We start from the raw sequence: 25,047 nt of genomic DNA on the forward strand, positions 1-25,047 counted from the left end.
TAATACAAATGTTGATCCTATTGTGCAAAGTGTGCAAACAGATCCACAAGGAAGATGGATTATTTTAAATATGCTATCGGACCAAAAACAGATCTAGCTAATTGATCTATATGGGCCAAATAATGATGATCCACACTTCTTTGAAATGATATATAATAATCTATTGAGCTCACATGCAACAAACAAATATATTATTATGGTTGCAGATTATAATACGGTTTTACCGTAGTACCTCAATGGATCGTAAAGGAAATCACTCTACAAGCTCTCACCCTCAAGCACTTAAGGAGATCACGAAGATCATGAAGACATTAGGACAAGTGGATATATGGAGGTTGAAAAACCCTGACCCAGTGAGATATACATGGAGGAGGCCTAATCAAGCCGTCTTGATTACTTCCTAGTCTCATTCTGGCTGGCATCAAAAGTAAAACAAGTATTAATAGGAGACCGGATGCGACCGGACCACAATCTAATTGACCTCCACTTGGTCATCAAATTTGATCTGATCTTCATCTAAGTCACAGCAATAGACAAACATGGTGCTTAAAGTAATAACACACAAATGATTGTATTTATCTTGTCGATATTGAATACATCATTTAGCATTAGGTTGGAAAATGTATGTGAACCCCTAGGCTAATGACTTCTCCAAAAGCTAATTGGAGTCAGGGGTCAGCTAACCTGGAGTCCAATCAATGAGACGAGATTGGAGATGTTGGTTAAATCAAATCACATTTTATTTGTCACATGCGCCGAATACAACAGGTGTGAACCTTACAGTGAAATGCTTACTTACCACCCCCCCAAAAAAAACTAAGAGATAAGAATAACAAATAATTAAGGAGCAGCAGTAAATAACAATAGCGGGGCAATATACAGGGGGTACCGGTACAGAGTCAATGTCAATGTGCGGAGGCACCGGTGTCTAGGTAATTGAGGTAATATGTATATGTAGCTAGAGTTATTAAAGTGACTATGCATAGATAATAACAGAGAGTAGCAGCAGCGTTTCAAAGAGGGGCAATGCAAATAGTCTTATGGCTCAGGGGTAGAAGCTATGTAGGAGCCTCTTGGCCCTAGACTTGGCGCTCTGGTACTACTTGCCATGCGGTAGCAGAGACTACAGTCTATGACTAGGGTGGCTGGAGTCTTTGACCATTTTTAGGGCCTTCCTCTTACACCGCCTGGTATAGAGGTCCTGGATGGCAGGAAGCTTGGCCCGGTGATGTACTGGGCCGTACGCACTACCCTCTGTAGTGCCTTGCGGTTGGAGGCCGAGCAGTTGCTATACCGGTCAGGATGCTCTCGGTGGTGCAGCTGTAGAACCTTTTGAGGATCTGAGGACCCATGCCAAATCATTTCAGTCTCCTGAGGGGGAATAGGTTTTGCCGTACCCTCTTCATGACTGTCTTGGTGTGCTTGGACCATGTTAGTTTGTTGGTGATGTGGACGTCAAGGAACTTGAAGCTCTCAACCTGCTCCACTACAGCCACGTCGATGAGAATGGGGGAGTGCTCGGTTCTCCTTTTCCTGAGGTCCACAATCATCTCCTTTGTCTTGATCACGTGGTGGGAGAGGTTTGTTGTCCTTGCACCACACGGCCAGGTCTCTGACCTCCTCCCTATAGGCTGTCTCATCATTGTCAGTGATCAGGCCTACCACTGTTGTGTCATCAGCAAACTTAATGATGGTGTTGGAGTCGTGCCTGGCGTGCAGTCATGAGTGAACAGGGAGTACCAGAGGGGGCTGAGCACAAACCCCTGAGGAGCCCCCGTGTTGAGGATCAGGGTGGATGTGTTGTTACCTACCCTTACCACCTGGGGGCGACCCGTCAGGAAGTCCAGGATCCAGTTGCAGAGGGAGATGTATAGTCCCAGGGTCCTTAGTTTAGTGATGAGCATTGAGGGCACTATGGTGTTGAATGCTGAGCTGTAGTCAATGAATAGCACTCTCACGTAGGTGTTCTGTCCAGGTGTGAAAGGGCAGTGTGGAGTGCAATAGAGATTGCATCATCTGTGGATCTATTGGTGCGATTTGCAAATTGGAATGGGTCTATGGTTTCTGGGATAATGGTGTTGATGTGAGCAATGACCAGCCTTTCAAAGCATTTCATGGCTACGGATGTGAGTGCTACGGGTCGGTAGTCATTTAGGCAGGTTACCTTAGTGTTCTTGGGCACAGGGACTATGGTGGTCTGCTTGAAACATGTTTTTCAGAAAATACTGTACAGCCAATGTCTCCCTCCTGCAGTCTTTAACCTTGTGTCTCCTGCCAAGAATATGAATCCAATGCAACGTCCTCAAGTGATTGCTATGGTGGCATTTATTGTCATGAGTCTTGCCTTGGAGGCAAGAGTGGTCACTAGCCTCAAAGTCATAAAATCAGATTTAAAAGCTAACCTTAACCCTAACCTTAACCACACTGCTAATGCTAATGTCAAACCCTAACCTTAGATTAAGGTTATATATATATATATATATATATATATATATATATATATATCCAATTTTGACTTTGTAGCTGGCCCATCTAGTGTAAATCACTCAGTTCTGCCTGCAGGCCAAGATTCATGACAATAAACGTCAACCTGCCAATTGCGCCGGCAATTTTACTTTTCCAGTTTTGTGAGTGAGAAAAATATTTGGAAAGTGTAATCCTACTAATGGCTTTTCTCTCATGAATAAAGAATGAGCTACTGGAGTCACCGTGAGAATGAGAGAGCAAACCAAAAAGGGCCAGAAAAACACCAAAAAAGATCTGTACCAACTTGAAAGAAAATGTTTCAATCTGTCATTTCAACCCACAGACTCAGCATTCAGTTGACAAAAATAGTTATTCAAAATAGTGTATGCACCCTAAATTAATACACCTAAAACACATTACTGGTTACTATTAGTCCCCTTGAACTTCTTCCGCCCAGCCTTTGAATTCCTTGTTAGTATAGTGTCCTTAGCTCTTTGAGCATTTGCCCCTGGAGTCTAGCTAATGGACCCAGAGTCTCTGAGCAGTCAACCCACTGGGCACAGATGTCAATTCAATGTCTATTCCACGTTGGTTCAATGTCATTTCATGAAATGATGTTGAAACACGGTGGTTTCAACCAGTGTGTGCCGAGTGGGAAAGAGTGTGCGAGATTGATTGTACTCAGCGACATCATGACCCAAATGAAATAAATAACAATAAAATGTTTTGTCACATACACCGGATATGTACAGTGAAAGGTTTTCTTTTGCAGGGTCAGCCATAGTAATACAGTACCCCTGGTGCAAATGAGGGTTAAGTGCCTAGCTCAAGGGCACATCGACAGATTTTTCACCTTGTCGGCTGGAGTATTTTAACCAGCGAACCTTGGGTAACTGGCCCAGAGATCAAGGAAAAGCTCACAGGACTGGACACCTCTCTCAAATAGCAGTAATTCATGGCATGCTAATAGCCCACAGCTCTGTACTGTCCATCCATGTAACGCCTGTCGTCGGAATGAGACCAAGGTGCAGCGTGGTAGGCGTACATTCTTCTTTAATTTAAATGTACACCAAAAAAACAATCAACAATACAATGACCGACCAACTTCATCGTGCAAACTACATGCACTCAAAACAAAGACAAGATCCCACACTGAAGGAGGGAAAAAGGACTGCCTAAGTATGATTCCCAATCAGAGACAACGATAGACAGCTGCCTCTGATTGGGAACCACACTCGGCCAAAAACAAAGAAGTAGAAAACATAGAAATAAAGAAACTAGAATGCCCACCCTAGTCACACCCTGGCCTAACCAATATAGAGAATAAAAACCTCTCTATGGCCAGGGCGTGACAATCCATTCCACTGACATTTTGAAATCAGTCCCTGGGCTATTCTTTTGGAAATTATATTTGGCGCATTTCAAAAGGTTCGGACAAAAGACTTAGAGGTTACGGCATTGAAATGCTCCCTGGCGACCGGCGAGGGTCCATTTTGAAGTATTTTGATCTCCGGAGGCGACTTCAAGCTATCCAAACCGAGAGTTGCTGCAAAATGGTTTCTCTGAAAGGGAGAGAGATGACAGATAAGATGCTATTGTCTGTTCCCTTGCATCTCAAAACTGCTCCATCATCACAACACATTTTCAACAATCAGATAAACAGTTTGTCAAAACACTGTAACATTACATATAAGGAGCTTTGTGCAGGTGGGTGCTACACTACATTGATAGTGGATGATACATTCCTCTTAAGTGCTCAATTAATCCAGTCCATTAAAGAGATGTTCAGCCCGGTATATTACAGTATCAACATTAACGACCATCTCTCTGTACTGTGCTGGTGTATGCTGAGGTGACCGAGCTAAGTAGAAAACTCCTTTTACCCAGTGTCCTGTCTGTGACTCCAAGTGACAACATTTCCCTCCACATTGCTAAAGTCACTGGGGGGTAGAAGGGGTGATGGGAGGGCTAGAGTAGCTCAGGGGCCGAGGGGAGCATTTCATTCACACTTCAACTTGCTGCCATGAGTAATCACCGTTGAGCATAGGGAATGGTTGCCATGGCTACCTGTTTTGGCTCTAACTCCTTCCGACTCTTCCATTTTAGGAGATGGGATACAGGGGTTGGGCTCGAGGGGTGGTGCTCTAGCTTTGTATTGTCTGGGAAAGTAAAGAGACAGATGAATGAGTTTCAAGTGAGCAAAGCTGTCTGATTGAGATGGCCTTGACCAGATACTGTAGCGATTCACCAGGAACCATTGAGACCACACACTGGTGGCCGGTATTGTGTTAATAGTAGTATGGCATGTGAAAAAATACTGTAATAAAGTGTTTTAACGTAGCATTTTGAAGTAGGCAGTGTATTGAGCACTAGATATTATGTATTATGTTTAGATGGTGTTTACCTCTACTCAAGCTCTGACCTGTTCACCGAGCTCCCTCTCCGTCTCCCTCAGGCGTATGTGAAGTGTCACTTTGACTACGCCCCGTCCCATGACAACTTAATCCCCTGTAAGGAGGCAGGCCTGGGCTTCAGCAGTGGAGACATCCTGCAGCTCTTCAACCAGGAGGACCTCAACTGGTGGCAGGTCAGTCACTTCTAATGGACAATCACTATTTAGTCTTTCACTTTATCATGTTTATCCTAAATAGTTTTTCTTTTTAAATGTTGTTGTTGCAATGCAGTGATAGAACCACTTTATGAATTCTTGCCATCACAGGCATGTCACCTAGTGGGGGGCAGTGCAGGCCTCATTCCTAGCCAGCTACTGGAGGAGAAGAGGAAGGCTTTTGTCAAGAGAGATCTGGAGCTGGTTACTACAGGTACTGTATATTATATTCTGCATTATAACCCACACAAGTACTGGAGGATACAAAGGAGCTTGGCATCTTCTACACACTAAAGACAGCACTCAATTGACTCAAGTTGAACACATTTACTAGGCAAGTCAGTTAAGAACAAATTATTTACAATGACGGCCTACCCCAGCCAAACCCTAACCCGGATGACGCTGGGCCAATTGTGCGCCACTCTATGGGACTCCCAATCACAGCCGGTTGTGATACAGTCTGGAATCGAACCAGGGTCTGTAGTGATGCATCTAGCACTGAGATGCAGTGCCTTAGACCGCTGGTACGAATGTCTCATCCTATATTCAGGAAGGGCCTTTTCCCCTTTATTCAGATTACACCTGCTCACTTTCGGTTGTTTGAAAAGGAAATAATCTCCAAAATATCTTTATTTTTTAAACAAGCCTTAGAAAGTTGGTTGCAATTTCAGTTTAATCCACCTGAAAGGACGGAACAAATAGTACAACAAATATTGTGGTTAAATTCAAATATACTAATTGATGAAAAAACTGTATTTATCGAAGAAATGTTTAAAAAAGGTATAATTTTAGTGAATGATATCATAAATAGGACTGGTGGAGTTATGTCACACATGCAGCTAACACAGACATATGGAAATGTCTGCTCTACCCAAAATTACAACCAATTAATTGCAGCATTACCACAAAAATGGAAGAGGCAAGTAGAAGGGGAAAAAGTAAGGAACTTGTATGTCGGCCCTGTATTAAAGAACATAAATGGTTAAAGAAAAGTGTGATAAATAAAAACATATACCAATTTCATTTAAGGACCAAAAAACTGACAGCTGTGCCATATAAATTGCAAAATAGTTGGGAAGAGATTTATCGATGTACCCATTCCATGGCACATGGTTTATGAATTGATACGCAAAACAACGCCGGATTCAAAACTTCTAATTTTTCAATTTAAATTACTATACAAAATTCTTCCAACTAATAGAATGTTATATATATATGGGGGATACAATCTTCCCAGCTCTGCAGATTCTGCTGTGAGGGGGCAGAGTCATTAGATCATTTATTTTGGTATTGTCCATATGTAGCTCATTTTTGGTCACAGGTCCAGGAATGGCTGAAGAATTGCAACATTTGCCTAAAACTAACGCTACAGATAGCAATACTGGGTGATTTGAAAAGCCATAGTCAATCAATCAATAATATAATAATTATTTTAGCAGAAATGTTTATTTTTAATTTACAATCTGTAGAAGCTATGAGAATAGGAAGGTTCAATTATTTTGTGAAGCATCACAGCACAGTTGAAAAATATATGGCAAATAGAAATCCGAAATGGATGATGTTGAGAGATAGATGGGAGGGGTTGAATGGAGCTGAAGGGTGGGACTAATAACAAGGTAACAATTGAAGGTAAAAGCAGAAGTGTTTATTAGTTTACTCCAATTGGGGGATCGGCAGTAGGGTTTGCGGGGAATAATAATAAAGGTATATTCTTTAAAAAAGTATGTATGTCTATATAGGTATGTGTATGTATATATGTGTATATGTATGCATGCGTGTATGGATATATATATTTACCCAAAAAATATGGGGGATTGGAAATGATGCAGACAATTACATTGGAAGCAACATTCTTTCCGCAATATTAAGCTGATCCACCCCTTAATAAAAAAAAAATATATATATATTTTTTTTTAAAGCAGCAGACTTACAAAGACATGACTCAGAAAGGCAGGTTGTTCCTCATTAAGCTCATTCTAGACAGGAGGTGCCAGGTCACATTCATACTGTAGTGTTCTCTTTCTGTCTGTAGCACACTAGCACAGGTGGTAGGTGATGAGTCCCCCACTCCGCCTGCAGCCCTGCCTGCAGCCACATGCTCTTCACTTCAGTAGAGGGAGGTGGCAGTCAGGCAGTCCACTAAGGCACTAAGACTGTCCTTAGACCTGTAGCAGACAAATATGGGACACTTGTGGGGGATATTCGGCCAAAACTATTGGCACTTTTGCACTTTTTTCAAATATGCACAATTTCTTCCAGATTATAATTTTTTTTTTTTGTCAATGTCATTTATGTTTATTTTCTGATTTAAATGGATATATTAAGTTCTGAATAAAAACAAAGGTTATGTAATATTAACAGTGAAATAAAGAATTGTGGAGACCAAATACTTTGTTAAATTTCAACTTATTTTTAGGGAAAATTGTGAGTTACTTGAAAAAAGTAACAAGGGTGCAATTTTTTGGGGGGCCACGACTGTATATAAAATGCCTATCCCAAGCTACTTATAGTCAACACATGTATTGATTGTATCAAGTCAATGTAAGAATAAAACACACAATAGTCAAGTTGCAAGCACCATGGTCCTACTGACTGAGCCATTGGAACCAGAATTCAGTATATGATTTTAATGTGATCGAGCCATATTTAAAAAGCAGAAGTGGTCCATTCTCAAAGGTCCGGCCCTTTAATGCATTCCATCAACAAATATATAAACTGCGTCAATATCACAGTCATAATTGTATCCATGAACAAAGAGACATATCAAAAGGTTATGTCATGCCCATTGTTGTCACTGCTTCAAACAAACGTCCTTAAAGCCCACCTGCCAGCCACACTGAAGAGACGACTGGGCAGTGACAGAGATTCCCAGGTGTACTGTTGTAATCAAATTGAACTGACATCCTTTCTGTAATGCAAGGGTATTCAACCGGGAGTCTTAATTTTTTTAAATTATAGATATATATACAAAAAAACGGTTTTATTTTTTTATTCACGTTTTTATGAATATCACTAGAAACAGCAGAATAAACAAATTTTAAATGACTTATATACAGTATAAAAGAGGAGAATAAAACTACTAGTCAGCTTTCTTGGCTTGAACATACATTTTTGCCAACACATAGCTAAACTGGAGTTACCTTTATAGCTAATAGGCTATGTTAGAGTTACACTTCCTCTAACAAATCCAGTGTGGGGAGGTCAAAATAATGAAAAACAATCTACTAAATCCATTCATTATAAAATGTTGATTAGTCCTCCTTGCCATTATCTGTCACCTAATGATAAGACAAGACGTGGGAATTTTTGTATGTTTTGCTAATATATGAAGGGGGTCCCTGGGTCGCTGTTTGCCTGGGAGGGGGTTTCTGGGTAAGATTGAAGGCCCCTGCTGTAATGCATTGGCATACTCCCCTCTGGTGGTACAGGCTACATATTGCAGACTTGATTTACGATACAGAACAGCAACATTGTAAAAGGCAACCGACCCTGACTGGCAGGTACTTGTCCATTAAATTGATAAAGACTCATTTTAAGTGGGTTGAGAAGTACTGAATGAAGACCAAATTTTGTGTGTTGCCTTTCTCAGGTCCTCTTTGTTCTGGAATGGGTGCGAAGAAGAAAAAAAAGATGATGTATCTGACAACCAAAAATGCAGGTACGTTTTTTTTGTGCCAAAATGACAATTTGTAAACGTAACAATGTTTGAAACGGCTGCCATTGTATTCTTTACTTGTAAACTTTATTAGAAAAAAGTGTAAACGGTTGTCAATGTGGTATGCTATATTGTGTGTGTGCAGCATGAATTACATGAGGTAAAGTAATACTGATAGTAATACTGATTATGTGGATATCGGATATGAATATGTTCCTGTTCAGAGTTTGATCGGCACGAGCTGAGGATCTACGAGGAGGTGGCCAAGGTTTCCCCGTTTCGCCGGAAGACGTTGGTTCTGATTGGAGCACAGGGAGTGGGCCGCCGTAGTCTAAAAAACAAACTGTTGGTGTCAGACCCCCTGCGCTACGGGACCACCATCCCCTGTGAGTAGCACTACAGTAGCATTTAACACTGACAAGCCATTGACATTGACCCTCTTTGATTTATGCCATATTAAAGAAATATTTAAAAAACAATTTAGAAATACAAATACTGTATTCACATTTGTATGAGATACAAGGACTACATTTTTTTTATTCTGTGTGCGTTGCTCAGCACTGTGTTTGTCATTTGCTATACCTTTATGTACAAAACCCAACAACAACCATCAATCTCTCTTTATTACCTGTTTCCAGTTACTTCGAGGAAGCCCAAGGTGGATGAGAAGGATGGACAGATGTATTCGTTCATGACTCGCACTGAGATGGATATGGACATTAAGAATGGACGCTTCCTGGAGCATGGCGAGTACGACGGGAACCTCTACGGCACGAAGATCAACTCCATCCATGAGGTGGTGGATGCTGGAAAGATCTGCATTCTGGATGTCAACCCACAGGTAGACTATAGCATCTGGGCATCTTTAATTCATTCATCGGTATAATTCTCCAGACACATTTTCTCTGCATCAATGTCCAGAGAAGAGGTTGATCTTAACCTTTTTCTTTATTTTTGAAAGGACAACAGAATTCTGTCCCTCCTTCGTATTTTATTGTTTTATTGAGATTGTTGGCTACATTACCGCCAAACTTTGGCACATAGAACAGTGAAGTAAAAGGATTATTATAGAACGTTCTTATTTTTTAACCAAAGCCAAGGTTTGCATTACGGAGATGAAATGGAAGGAATGGAATACTTTAATGAGACTCAATATTCCCAAGTGGTTCATAGCTAATTTGCTCGTTACCGCATTAGCATCTATTAATAATCTATTATTAAAACTGCTTTTGAACTATTTCATTTCTTTCTGCAGGCACTTAAGGTTCTGCGGACATCAGAGTTCCTTCCCTACGTGGTGTTTATTGAGGCTCCAGATTACGAGGTCCTCAAAGCCATGAATAAGTCTGCCAAAGAAGCCGGAGTGATGACTAAGCAGTTAACGGTGAGTCCCAGACAGACTGGACAGTTGTATCATAGCTACATCATTGTTCCAGTTAGCAGAATATGTTGTTTGAAACGCGTTGAAATGTATGACTGGTATGTTGAAAATGCATTAACCCTAGCAATTCATCATATTTAATAAGGCCATTTACACCAATTCATTTCTGACTGTGTACCACTAATCTCAGTGTTACATCACCCCTTGTTACCGTCTCGGTCATGTCATAGTATCAGTTTGACCTGATGTACAGTCCTACATCAGCACTCCTACTCTGAGATGCTTTTTGAATGGGCACAATAGGCAATAGTAGCAAAGTAATTACAATTTAAAAAATTAACACTGGAGTGATAGATGTGCAGATAATGATGTGCAAGTAGAAATACTGGTGTGCAAAAGAGCAAAAAAGTTAATAAAAACAATATGGGGATGAGGTAGGTAGATTGGATGGGCCATTTACAGATGGACTGTGTACAGCTGCAGCGATCGGCAAGCTGCTCAGATAGCTGATGCTTAAAGTTAGTGAGGGAGATATGTCTCCAACTTCAGCGATTTTTGAAATTCGTTCCAGTCATTGGCAGCAGATAACTGGAAGGAAAGGCGGCCAAATGAGGTGTTGGCTTTGGTAATGACCAGTGAGATATACCTGCTGGAGCGCGTGCTACGGGTGGGTGTTGTTATAGTGACCAGTGAGCTGAGATTTTTTTAATTTTTTTATTTTATTTCACCTTTATTTAACCAGGTAGGCTAGTTGAGAACAAGTTCTCATTTTCAACTGCGACCTGGCCAAGATAAAGCATAGCAGTGTGAACAGACAACACAGAGTTACACATGGAGTAAACAATAAACAAGTCAATAACATGGTAGAAAAAAAAAAGAGAATCTATATACAATGTGTGCAAAAGGCATGAGGTAGGCAGTAAATCGAATAATTACAATTTAGCAGATTAACACTGGAGTGATAAATCATCAGATGATCATGTGCAAGAAGAGATACTGGTGTGCAAAAGAGCAGAAAAGTAAATAAATAAAAGCAGTATGGGGGGTGAGGTAGGTAAATTGGGTGGGTAGTTTACAGATGGACTATGTACAGCTGCAGCGATCGGTTAGCTGCTCGGATAGCAGATTTTTAAAGTTGTTGAGGGAGATAAAAGTCTCCAACTTCAGAGATTTTTGCAATTCGTTCCAGTCGCAGGCAGCAGAGAACTGGAAGGAAAGGCGTCCAAATGAGGTTTTGGCTTTAGGGATGATCAGTGAGATACACCTGCTGGAGCGCGTGCTGCGGGTGGGTGTAGCCATCGTGACCAGTGAACTGAGATAAGGCGGCACTTTACCTAGCATAGCCTTGTAGATGACCTGGAGCCAGTGGGTCTGACGACGAACATGTAGCGAGGGCCAGCCGACTAGGGCATACAGGTCGCAGTGGTGGGTCGTATAAGGTGCTTTAGTAACAAAACGAATGGCACTGTGATAAACTGCATCCAGTTTGCTGAGTAGAGTATTGGAAGCTATTTTGTAGATGACATCGCCGAAGTCGAGGATCGGTAGGATAGTCAGTTTTACTAGGGTAAGTTTGGCGGCGTGAGTGAAGGAGGCTTTGTTGCGGAATAGAAAGCCGATTCTTGATTTGATTTTGGATTGGAGATGTTTGATATGAGTCTGGAAGGAGAGTTTGCAGTCTAGCCAGACACCTAGGTACTTATAGATGTCCACATATTCTAGGTCGGAACCGTCCAGGGTGGTGATGCTAGTCGGGCGTGCGGGTGCAGGCAGCGAACGGTTGAAAAGCATGTATTTGGTTTTACTAGCGTTTAAGAGCAGTTGGAGGCCACGGAAGGAGTGTTGTATGGCATTGAAGCTCGTTTGGAGGTTAGATAGCACAGTGTCCAAGGAAGGGCCGGAAGTATATAGAATGGTGTCGTCTGCGTAGAGGTGGATCAGGGAATCGCCCGCAGCAAGAGCAACATCATTGATGTATACAGAGAAAAGAGTCGGCCCGAGAATTGAACCCTGTGGTACCCCCATAGAGACTGCCAGAGGACCGGACAACATGCCCTCCGATTTGACACACTGAACTCTGTCTGCAAAGTAGTTGGTGAACCAGGCAAGGCAGTCATTAGAAAAACCGAGGCTACTGAGTCTGCCGATAAGAATATGGTGATTGACAGAGTCGAAAGCCTTGGCCAGGTCGATGAAGACGGCTGCACAGTAATGTCTTTTATCGATGGCGGTTATGATATCGTTTAGTACCTTGAGCGTGGCTGAGGTGCACCCGTGACCGGCTCGGAAACCGGATTGCACAGCGGAGAAGGTACGGTGGGATTCGAGATGGTCAGTGATCTGTTTGTTGACTTGGCTTTCGAAGACCTTAGATAGGCAGGGCAGGATGGATATAGGTCTGTAACAGTTTGGGTCCAGGGTGTCTCCCCCTTTGAAGAGGGGGATGACCGCGGCAGCTTTCCAATCCTTGGGGATCTCAGATGATACGAAGGAGAGTTGAACAGGCTGGTAATAGGGGGTGCGACAATGGCGGCGGACAGTTTCAGAAATAGGGGGTCCAGATTGTCAAGCCCAGCAGATTTGTATGGGTCCAGGTTTTCCAGCTCTTTCAGAACATCTGCTATCTGGATTTGGGTAAAGGAGAAGCTGGGGAGGCTTGGGCGAGTAGCAGCGGGGGGGGCGGGGCTGTTGGCCAAGGTTGGAGTCGCCAGGAGGAAGGCATGGCCAGCCATTGAGAAATGCTTGTTGAAGTCTTCGATTATCACGGATTTATCGGTGGTGACCGTGTTACCTAGCCTCAGTGCAGTGGGCAGCTGGGAGGAGGTGCTCTTGTTCTCCATGGACTTTACAGTATCCCAGAACTTTTTGGAGTTAGAGCTACAGGATGCAAATTTCTGCTTGAAAAAGCTGGCCTTTGCTTTCCTGACTGACTGCGTGTATTGGTTCCTGACTTCCCTGAACAGTTGCATATCGCGGGGGCTCTTCGATGCTATTGCAGTTCGCCACAGGATGTTTTTGTGCTGGTCGAGGGCAGTCAGGTCTGGAGTGAACCAAGGGCTATATCTGTTCTTGGTTCTGCATTTTTTGAACGGAGCATGCTTGTCTAATATGGTGAGGAAGTAACTTTTAAAGAATGACCAGGCATCCTCAACTGACGGGATGAGGTCAATATCCTTCCAGGGTACCCGGGCCAGGTCGATTAGAAAGGCCTGCTCGCAGAAGTGTTTTAGGGAGCGTTTGACAGTGATGAGGGGTGGTCGTTTGACCGCGGACCCGTGGCGGATACAGGCAATGAGGCAGTGATCGCTGAGATCTTGATTGAAGACAGCAGAGGTGTATTTGGAGGGCAGGTTGGTCAGGATAATGTCTATTAGGGTGCCCATGTTTACGGATTTAGGGTTGTACCTGGTGGGTTCCTTGATGATTTGTGTGAGATTGAGGGCATCAAGCTTGGATTGTAGGACTGCCGGGGTGTTAAGCATATCCCAGTTTAGGTCACCTAACAGAACAAACTCTGAAGCTAGATGGGGAGCGATCAATTCACAGATGGTGTCCAGGGCACAGCTGGGAGCTGAGGGGGGTCGGTAGCAGGCGGCAACAGTGAGAGACTTATTTTTGGAGAGATTAATTTTTAAAATTAGAAGTTCGAACTGTTTGGGCATAGACCTGGAAAGTATGACAGAACTTTGCAGGCTATCTCTGCAGTAGATTGCAACTCCTCCCCCTTTGGCAGTTCTATCTTGACGGAAAGTGTTATAGTTGGGTATGGAAATCCCAGAATTTTTGGTGGCCTTCCTAAGCCAGGATTCGGACACGGCAAGGACATCAGGGTTGGCAGAGTGTGCTAAAGCGGTGAGTAAGGCAAACTTAGGGAGGAGGCTTCTGATGTTGACATGCATGAGGCCAAGGCTTTTTCGATCACAGAAGTCAACAAATGAGGGTGACTGGGGACATGCAGGGCCTGGGTTTACCTCCACATCACCCGAGGAACAGAGGAGTAGTAGGATGAGGGTGCGGCTAAAGGCTATCAAAACTGGTCGCCTAGAGCGTTGGGGACAAAGAATAAAAGGAGCAGATTTATGGGCGTGGTAGAATAGATTCTGGGCATAATGTGCAGACAGGGGTATGGTGGGGCGCGGGTACAGCGGAGGCAAGCCCAGGCACTGGGTGATGATAAGAGAGGTTGTATCTCTGGACATGCTGGTCTCAATGGGTGAGGTCACCGCATGTGTGGGGGGTGGGACAAAGGAGGTATCAGAGGTACGGAGAGTGGAACTACAGGGTCCATTGCAAACCAAAACAATGATAATGATAACTAGCCTGAACAACAGTATGCAAGGCATATTGATATTTGAGAGAGACATACAATAAGGCATAAAGTGATTGCAGGTCTTGATTGGGAGAGCTAGCTAAAACAACAGGTAAGATAACAGCAGCAATAACAGGGTGCTAGTCTAACACAGCAACAACAGGTAAAAATGGCGACGACTAGGCAGAGAGGGTCGGATTAACTACACACAGATCCTGAGTTAAAGCACAGAGCCGACAGATAAAACACAAATAAACAGAATGGAGTACCGTGAATTAATGGACAGTCAAGCATGCATCAGCTATGTAGCCAAGTGATCATAGTGTCCAGCGGGCAGCCGTAGATGGAGCAGGGAGGCCTCCACTAAGCTAGCACGCGGCGTTTAAAGTTAGTAGCCCGGGGGGTGGTCTGCTCAGACGGAGGGGGTCTGCTCAGACGTGGTCGTGTCGACAGAGAATCCAAGCCGGATGGCGAAAGAGAGGTTGTGAATTGTAGAATTGTGTTTGCTAACTGGTGCTAGCTTTGTGGCAGTGGCGCTAGCTGCGCTAGCTGCAAGCTAGCTGTGAGGATCAGAAGTAGTGGCTCAGGGATTACGGCAGGAATCCGGCGTTGTTGTCGAGAGACAGTCCGATGCTGGTAAATTGGTGAGTAATATCCAGGCTAATAACAGGGCTGGTGTCTGTGCAGAAGGTAAAAGCTACTAGCAGCGGCAAAAAAATGGCTAAATTAGCTTGTAGCTGACCAGTTGTGATGGATTGGCAGGGCTCTGTGTTGGCAAAAAAGGTCCAGTCCAATTGGCAAAAGAGGTATTGTAGCCCAAGAATTCGCTGGTAGACCTCTTCGGCTAGCCGGCAGATGGGCCTAGCTCGAGGCTAGCTCAAGGCTAACTGGTGCTTGCTTCGGGACAGAGGTGTTAGCCAGTAGTAGCCACTCGGTTGCAGCTAGCTAGCTGTGATGATACGGTGTAATAGTCCAGAGCTTGCGTCAGGAATCCGGTGATGTGGTAGAGAAAAAGCAGTCCTATATGCTCTGGGTTGATATCGCGCTTGCAGACTGGCAGGTATTGGCCCGAGCTGAAGTTGGCTGTGTCCGAGTTAAGGGTGAAGACCGCAGCAGTGGCTAACTGACTACTAGCTAGTAGCTAGTTATCTGGCTAGCTTCTGATTGGGGTTACGGTTCTAAAGTATAAAAAATAGCAGGTCCGTACCACATTGGGTGAGGCGGAATGTAGGAATGTATATTCAGTTCCTAGATGGAAAGTGAAATTAAAATATATACGAAATGTATACGAAAAATACGAGGACTATTTACACGGGACAAGACAAGACAAACACACGTCCGACTGCTACGCCATCTTGGATCACATTCACATTCAGATAAGGCGAAGCTTTACCTAGCAAAGACTTATAGATGACCTGGAGCCAGTCGGTCTGGCGACGAATATGTAGCGAGGGCCAGCTGACGAGAGCATACAGGTCGCAGTGGTGGGTGGTATATGGGGCTTTGGTAACAAAACGGATGGCACTGTGATAGACTGCACCCAGTTTGCTGAGTAGAGTGTTGGAGGCTATTTTGTAAATGACATCGCCGAAGTCGAGGATCGGTAGGATAGTCAGTTTTACGAGGGTATGTTTGGCAGCGTGAGTGAAGGAGACTTTGTTGTGAAATAGGAAGCCGATTCTAGATTTAATTTTGGATTGGAGATGTTTAATATGACTCTGGAAGGAGAGTTTACAGTCTAGCCAGACACCTCGATATTTGTAGTTGTCCACATATTCTAGGTCAGAACCGTCCAGAGTAGTGATGCTATTCGGGAAGGCGGGTGCAGGCAGCGATCGGTTGAAAAGCATGCATTTAGGTTTACTAGCGTTTAAGAGCAGTTGGAGGCCACGGAATGAGTGTTGTATGGCATTGAAGCTTGTTTGGAGGTTAGTTAACACAGTGTCCAAAGAAGGGCCAGATGTATACAGAATAGTGTCGTCTGCGTAGAGGTGGATCAGGGAATCACCCGCAGCAAGAGCGACATTGTTGATATATACAGAGAAAAGAGTTGGCCCGAGAATTGAACCCTGTGGCACCCCCATAGAGACTGCCAGAGGTCCGGATAACAGGCCCTCCGATTTGACACACTGAACTCTATCTGAGAAATAGTTGGTGAACCAGGCGAGGCAGTCATTTGAGAAACCAAGGCTATTGAGTCTGCCGATAAGAATACGGTGATTGACAGAGTCGAAAGCCTTGGCCAGGTCGATGAAGGCGGCTGCACAGTACTGTCTTTTATCGATGGTGGTTATGATATCGTTTAATTCCTTGGGTGCCCCTCAGCCACGCTCGTGACCAGCTCGGAAACCGGATTGCACAGCGGAGAAGGTGCGGTGGTATTCGAAATGGTCAGTGATCTGTTTGTTAACTTGGCTTTCAAAGACTTTAGAAAGCAGGGCAGGATGGATATAGGTCTATAACAGTTTGGGTCTAGAGTGTCACCCCCTTTGAAGAGGGGGATGATCGCGGCAGCTTTCCAATCTTTAGGGATCTCGGACGATACGAAAGAGAGGTTGAACAGACTGGTAATAGGTGTTGCAACAATGGCGGCGGATAATTTTAGAAAGAGAGGGTCCAGATTGTCTAGCCCAGCTAATTTGTACGGGTCCAGGTTTTGCAGCTCTTTCAGAACATCTGCTAACTGGATTTGGGTGAAGGAGAAGCTGGGAAGGCTTGGGCAAGTAGCTGCGGGGGGTGCGGAGCTGTTGGCCGGGGTTGGGGTAGCCAGGAGGAAAGCATGGCCAGCCGTAGAGAAATGCTTATTGAAATTCTCGATTATCGTGGATTTATCGGTGGTGACAGTGTTTCCTAGCCTCAGTGCAGTGGGCAGCTGGGAGGAGGTGCTCTTATTCTCCATGGACTTTACAGTGTCCCAAAATATTTTGGAGTTAGAGCTACAGGATGCAAATTTCTGTGTGAAAAAGCTAGCCTTTGCTTTCCTAACTGACTGCGTGTATTGGTTGCTGACTTCCCTGAAGAGTTGCGTATCGCGGGGACTATTCAATGCTAGTGCAGTCTGCCACAGGATGTTTTTGTGCTGGTCGAGGGCAGTCAGGTCTGGAGTGAACCATGGGCTATATCTGTTCTTAGTTCTACATTTTTTGAATGGGGCATGCTTATTTAAGATGGCGAGGAAATTACTTTTAAAGAACGACCAGGCATCCTCTACTGACGGGATGAGGTCAATATCTTTCCAGGATACCCGGGCCAGGTCGATTAGAAAGGCCTCCTCGCAGAAGTGTTTTAGGGAGCGTTTGACAGTGATGAGGGGTGGTTGTTTGACCGCGGACTCATAGCGGATGCAGGCAATGAGGCAGTGATCGCTGAGATTATGATTGAAAACAGCAGAGGTGTATTTGGTGGTCAGGATAATATCTATGAGGGTGCCCATGTTTACGGATTTGGGGTTGTACCTGGTGGGTTCCTTGATCATTTGTGTGAGATTGAGGGCATCTAGCTTAGATTGTAGGACTGCCAGGGTGTTAAGCATATCCCAGTTTTGGTCACCTAACAGAACTAACTCTGAAGCTAGATGGGGGGCAATCAATTTACATATGGTGTCCAGGGCACAGCTGGGAGCTAAGGGGGGTCTATGACAGGCGGCAACAGTGAGAGACTTATTTCTGGAGAGAAACATTTTTAAAAATAGAAGCTCGAACTGTTTGGGCATAGACCTCTATCATAGACCTCTATGACCACTATCATCACCATGTTGTTCCTCCCATGCAGGACTCTGAGCTGAAGAGGACATTGGATGAGAGCGAGAAGATCCAGCGTGCCTACGGACATTACTTTGACCTGAACATCATCAACGACAGCCTGGAGGGGGCCTTCTGCGGCCTGAAGACGGCACTGGAGAGACTGAGCTCAGAACAGCAGTGGGTTCCTGTCAGCTGGGTCTTCTAAAGGCCAATCAATCAGAGGTCAGAGCTAGAGGTCAGGAGGTCAGAATAGGGGTCATAGGTCTGAGGAGTTGGCAGGTAGAGTGGGACCAATTAGGAGAGAGTAAATTTTAAAGGAGTGGAGTTTCCCTCAGCAGCGTGTGACGCTATACGATGTGCAAGTTATGTCAATTTTAGTTCCGTTTCCCTTGTTTTGTAGGCAAAAAATTTGCCTAAAATTTGCATCGTCAAAGTCACGAAAACGTGGTCATTTAAGATATATATTAAATTGTATACTCTACCATATGCTGGTTTTCAATGTATTTGATGGCCAAGAAGCATGAAGCTAATATACAACACATCAAACAGCCTGTAAGTAACGGGTTCTTACTGTGAGAGTTAGCTCCTGCGTGATCTACAATGGCAGCCCACAGCCGGAACATGGAAGACCCTGGATAAAAATGTATTTTAAACGCTTATTTGATAGCGAGGGACACATTCAACCCGACATATCATAAGTTTTGTTCCTTGACATTATGGATCTGCATTTGTTGATGGGAAATGTTTTTTTGTTGGTGAAACCGCATAGTTTATGTTTGTTTGATGAAGGGATCCAGGCTACAGTTCTTTCCACAACTTGGCATCAATAAACAGTAAAAGTATTTTTTTTAAATATAAATCGAAATATAAATGCCAATTTGCAGGACGAAACGAGTAAGTTCTCGGCTAGAGCATGCATGTTCCGGCATGCTGTCAAAGCAGCAGGATGTAGTTCAAATGAGACTTTTCTACCTTTCTGTGTCTTACTTCTTGAGCGTCAAATATTTTTAGAAAGGGCATTGTAATGACTAAATCCCGAATATGAATATGATGTTATATCATATATATCTTAAATGACCTTGTTTTCCTGAATTTGATGATATAGTCTTCATTACCATTCAAAAGACCTGGGCCCGGTTTCCCAATAGTGATGTAACTTAGGCTTACGAGTGTTTTAAACATTTTTATCGTTCCTACAACGGCCGAAGATGTAACATGCGTTTCCCAAAACACCACGCAGAGAGAATGTTTGCTAAATGCGTCGTTGGAGCATGTGTCGATACTGATAGGGTCGAAAGAAAGGCAGTGCTGCTCTCGGATCAGTTTAGATATTTCCAAATATGGCAGCAAATATTGAGGCTGCTTATTCTAACGCTTATCCGATAATAATGCACAAAATATGGCACATCATTGCACATGTTGCTACACATAATGACAAATAGTGAGGCCAAAATGAGCTTAGCCTAACATGAGCAAAATATAACTGATTGAACATAAAATGTATTTCAATATGATTGAAATACTGCATATAGGCCTATGTAGCCTATATTATTTCTATTTGAATGCAGTCATCGTAGTTTTCATTTGAAGCGTTGTTTGTCATTTGCTTGTTTGTAACAATTGCAAAGACATTGCCAACTTTGTATTTGTAGTCAACTTCGTTCTGAAGTTATCGGTGGTCACAGAGAGACAGATAAACGTCTTAATTCTATGTTTAGCGGAGATCTCTGTACGTGTGTGTGGTTAAGATAGCACCGACCGAGGGCGCCTCGCCTCGAGCTCTGATAAAACATTGCAGGTTTCTACTTTTTTTGTGTGTGTTTTCTACTGTTTTTCTCAAATTTTCATAATCATTTTACTTCATGCATTACTACATACACCCGGGTAGAACTATTAGAATATGAATCACTCTGTACTCACCGTCCACCCGACCTCCCTACCTGAGAGTAGGAAGCGAAGATGCCAACGGAGAGGCAGACGTGGCGGGATCTTAGTGAGATTAAGACGCTGTGCATCCCGTCCTCCATTACCGAGCATATTACTCGCCAATGTTGGGCTCTCTCTGGCAAGAGCAAAGGTGTTGGGCTCTGCTCTATGACCAACAGCACATGGTGCGATGGAGGAAACGTACATGAACTTGCGAGCTTCTGTTCCCCCTACTTGGAATACTTGGCCATCAAATGTCGGCCTTTTTAGCTACCGAGAGAGTTCTCAGGGATTTTCGCCATGTCTGTGTACATCCCATCCCAAGCCGACACCAAAAAGGATCTCAAAGATCTTCATTGGACCCTGAACAAACTGGAGACAACGTTCATTGTTGCGGTGGACTTTAACCTCTCTAGGGTAGGTGGGACGTTAGCGTCTCACCTCATCAACAGCCAGTGATACTGCAGTGCGCCATATTCAAAACAACAGAAATCCCATAATTTAAATTCCTCAAACATACAAGTATTTTACACCATGTTAAAGCTACACTTGTTATAAATCCAGCCAAAGTGTCCGATTTCAAAAAGGGTTTTACGACGAAAGCACACCAAACGATTATGTAAGGTATGAGCCAAGTCACAGAAAAAGACAGCCATGTTTCCAGCTAAAGAGAGCATTAACAAAAAGCAGAAATAGAGATAAAATGCATCACTAACCTTTGATAATCTTCATCAGATGACACTCATAGGACTTCATGTTACACAATACATGTATTTTATGTTCGGTAAAGTTCATATTTATATCCAAAAATCTGAGTTTAGGCAAGAAGCTACTGTATCACTTGGCAAAAAGCCTGAGAAAATGCATAGCGCCACATTAAAATGAATGACTATGAAAATTACTATAAAATCAAACTTTCATTAAATCACACATGAAAGATATCAAATTAAAGCTACACTGGTTGTGAATCCAGCCAACATGTCAGAATTCAAATAGGCTTTTCAGCGAAAGCATACGATGCTATTATCTGAGCATAACACCATTGTAAACAAAAGAGAGAAAACATTTCAACCCTGCAGGAGCGACACAAAACGCAGAATAAAAATATAATTCATGCCTTACCTTTGACGAGCTTCTGTTGTTGGCACTCCAATATGTCCCATAAACATCACAAATGGTCCTTTTGTTCGATTAATTCCGTCGATATATGTCCAAAATGTCCATTTATTTGGCGCGTTTGATCCAGAAAAACACCGGTTCCAACTTGCTCAAACATGACGACAAAATATATCAAAGGTTACCTTTAAACTTTGCCAAAAAATGTCAAACTACTTATGTAATACAACTTTAGGTATTTTTTAACGTTAATAATCGATAAAATTGAAGATGGGATGCTCCAAGACTGTGTTGATCACATGGACTGGAATATGTTCAAAATCAATGAATACACCGACTCAGTCACCGGATTCATAAGAAAATGCATAGATGACGTGATACCAATAGTGTCTTTCAAAACGTTCCTGAATCAAAAACCGCGGTTTGATAGCAGCCTTGTAGGAAAACTGAAAGAGAGCGATGCTGCTTATAAACAGGGCAAGGTTACCAGGGACAATAGTTTGGTTGAACAGTACAAATAAGACCTACTCAGATCGATCAAGATGGCAAAACACAAGTATAGGGACAAAGTGGAGGAGCAATTCAGCGGGTCAGACACAAGGCATGTGTGGCAGGTCACCAATGCCACCCTACCGGAGGTGCTAAACACCTTTTTCTCACGTTTTGAGCACAATGACCCTGAGCTGCCCAGGAGAGCCCACGATGACAACGTGGGCTACACACTCACAGTCTCCACTGAGGATGTATGGCAGATGGCATCCCTAGCCGAGCCCTCAGAGCATGTGCAGACCAGCTGGCTGTTGTGTTCTCTGACATTGTCAATCTCTCCCTAGCTCAGGCCGCTATACCCACCTGCTTCAAGATGTCCACTATCATCCCTGTGCCCAAGAAAGGGAAAGTAACTGAACTGAATGACTACCGACCAGCAGCAGTCACTTCCGTCATCATGAAGTGCTTCGAGAGGCTAGTCATAGACCATATCACCTCCCTACCCAACACACTCGACCCTCTCCAGTTCGCCTACCGCCCTGACAGATTCACAGACAACGCAATCGCCATTGTCCTGCACACTTCCCTTATCCACCTGGACAAAAGCAATGCACATGTGAGGATGCTGTTCATCGACTACAGCTCGGTCTTCAATACCATAGTGCCCTATAAGCTCATTACAAAGCTCACGGCCATGGGTCTGAACTCCTCCGTATGTAACTGGGTCCTGGACATCCTGACGAGCCTTCCATCTCCCCCTGCCACTCCCCATGGACATTTCCCCCCCGCTACACCCCCTATGGACATTTCCCCCCCACACCCCCTCAACGGTTATTTACCTTACATGCTTCTCCCTGTATGGACATTTTCCCCCCATCCCCCCAACTGACTTTTACTCTCCCCCACATTCATCACTGTTGCAGTTGTTAATATGTATATTATTGATTTTAAAAAGTTGTTTTATTTATTTTCTTTAACTTGGTCCTCACACAACCTATGGTCATTGCCCCACACCACAAAATGGATTATAACATTGTGTCATTCTGAACTTTATCCGCAATGTCGTCTGTAAAGATTCTAAAGACCTGCATCACGATACTAAGAGCTTTGCCGTTTGTAAAAATATGTGTTTTGGTGTTCTTTGGATGTCCTGGAACTCAGAAAGCCAATCGCTGCTAGTGTAAGTTTCTCAAAACCAAGTGAAAATGCAAAAAAAGTGTCTGGACCCTTCTATAGCATGCCATTTACAGTACATCACAAATTTACAGATTAGGTTCCTAAATAATGAAATTCTCCTTCAAGATGCTTTTGGAAAACCGGGCCCAGGGACATGGATACGGACGTATGACATAGGAACGCATCACTTTCATGGGGTATTGGTTGGAGGCCTGTTGTAAAGGGCCAATTCAGATGCTCCAGTGCAAGGGGTTTGCCTCATGGTAGACTGCTGCACAAATTATAGTTCCTCCACAGACATGATGTCGAACTGTAATTTCTGTAAAAAATTATAAGCCTAATTTATATAAAAAATATGTTAACAAAATATATATTGGTATTTGTTGTGGAGGCGTTAGAGGTGTTTTGAGGTACGGTGCGTAGCGTGTGAGTGATACGAGTGACAGTATATTATATAGGTTGAAGTAGGCTTATATATTTAGCAAATACTGTGCTGGAGGTCTTGGAGTATAATGAACATTGTTAGTCTTACCAAATATTTTTTATTTATAAAAAAAATTGGGGCCTTACCAAATCTTACAAAAACTATGTACTGCAATGTTTACATTCAGTGTTTCATGTTATGGCAGATTTAAAGAATACGAAAAGGTACCAACTGTCACTATTCTTTATATGACATTCTGTATATTTGGTCATATGATCATACAATTGTAAATAATTGACAACTGTTGATCTTACTGTACTTATTATTATTAATGTTCTTTGTTGAAAAAATAAGATGGCATAGCAATAGCAATACATGATCTGAGATAAATATACACGAATGCATGCATGAATGCATAGGCACACACGCAAAGACATTCACACAGCAATCAACAATGCATCCTTCTGTTGAATTTACCTGGTTGCAGCACAGCTCTATTTTCTTACTCCGAGAATGGAGTATTTTACTGTCAGCTTTCATTTCTTTGTTCTTTGTTGCCATGTTTATATCAAATATGTAAAAAAAAAAATCAAAAAATGGTTTATTGTGTGAGATGTTGGAAATATTCAGTTCGTGATCTTTGTAGCATAGGCCACAATCAGAAAGTATTAATTTAGTCCCCTAAGAAATGTTTTGTATAATGTGTACTTGTTTGATTACTGTTCACACTTTGTTTTCAAAAGTTCTTAAATGTGAACTATCACTTATAGTTTCTGACTGTTTCGTGGGAAGAACATTTGTTTTGATTAACTTATTTATTTAGTTTATTATCAATGTTGGTTATACAGAGGCCAAGGGTGGACAACTTGTGTTTAATTTAATGTATTTAGCCCCTTTTTCATGGTATCCAATTGGTAGTTACAGTCTTGTCTCATCGCTCCAACTCCCGTACAGACTCAGGAGAGGCGAAGGTCGCGAGCCGTGCGTCCTCCGAAACACAACCCATCCAAGCCGCACTGCTTCTTGACACAATGCCCACTTAACCCGGAAGCCAGCCGCACCAACGTGTCGGAGGAAACACCGTACACCTGGCAACCGTGTCAGCGTGCACTCCGACCGGCCCGCCACAGGAGTCGCTAGTGCGCGATGGGACAAGGACATCCCTGCCGGCCAAACCCTCCACTAACCCGGACGACGCTGGGCCAATTGTGCACCACCCCATGGGTCTCCCGTTTGCGGCCAGCTGCGACAGAGCCTGACTCGAACCCAGAATCTCTAGTGGCACAGCTAGAACTGCAATGCAGTGCCTTAGACCACTGCGCCACTCGGGAGGCCCCCAGATGACGGCTTTTAACAAGAAATATTTTTTCATACACTTTTTCCCGGTTGGCCGATCTACTATATTGTTATATAATTATTTTAAGAGATCTCTCTGTTGCCAGGTGAAGTTGGGCAGGTCAAAACGGTTAATGTGCTCTTTTGACTGAGATCGTGTAACTCAGTGCTTTAGTGACGCTACATTTGTTCTTTTTTGGGGGTAAAAAAATAGAGTTTTTTCTAATTACAGAAACTATTTTAGTCTTGTGTGAGGTCTGTTGAAATGCTTTGGTAGAAAATCATGCAGATATAACAACAACAAAAAGAAATGGGGCAGACTAACTTAAAGGGGGAATTTGCAGATCTAACAACACCAACACGAACACCCCGGCACTGTTTTGGTCAACAGCTGAATGGGGCTGGAGAAATGTAACCAC

The 25,047-nt window shown here is 43.3% G+C and overlaps 1 protein-coding gene across 3 annotated transcripts in view; it reads left to right on the forward strand.

The window, feature by feature from the left end:
- The window catches only part of LOC139541953 (MAGUK p55 subfamily member 2-like), an 88,553-nt gene extending 63,729 nt beyond the window's left edge, over positions 1-24,824 (forward strand). For all 3 annotated transcript variants that reach the window (XM_071346886.1, XM_071346884.1, XM_071346885.1), the window contains 7 exons: positions 4,922-5,053; positions 5,186-5,288; positions 8,664-8,732; positions 8,954-9,115; positions 9,368-9,570; positions 9,985-10,113; positions 18,191-24,824. In XM_071346886.1, the coding sequence (XP_071202987.1) occupies positions 4,922-5,053; positions 5,186-5,288; positions 8,664-8,732; positions 8,954-9,115; positions 9,368-9,570; positions 9,985-10,113; positions 18,191-18,367 (975 nt within the window). In that variant the 3' untranslated portion in view covers positions 18,368-24,824. The remainder of the gene's footprint in view (positions 1-4,921; positions 5,054-5,185; positions 5,289-8,663; positions 8,733-8,953; positions 9,116-9,367; positions 9,571-9,984; positions 10,114-18,190) is intronic.
- Positions 24,825-25,047: the final 223 nt, after the last annotated feature.

The sequence above is a fragment of the Salvelinus alpinus genome, chromosome 17 (assembly GCF_045679555.1).
Source record: "Salvelinus alpinus chromosome 17, SLU_Salpinus.1, whole genome shotgun sequence".
NCBI classification, from domain to species: Eukaryota; Metazoa; Chordata; class Actinopteri; order Salmoniformes; family Salmonidae; genus Salvelinus; species Salvelinus alpinus.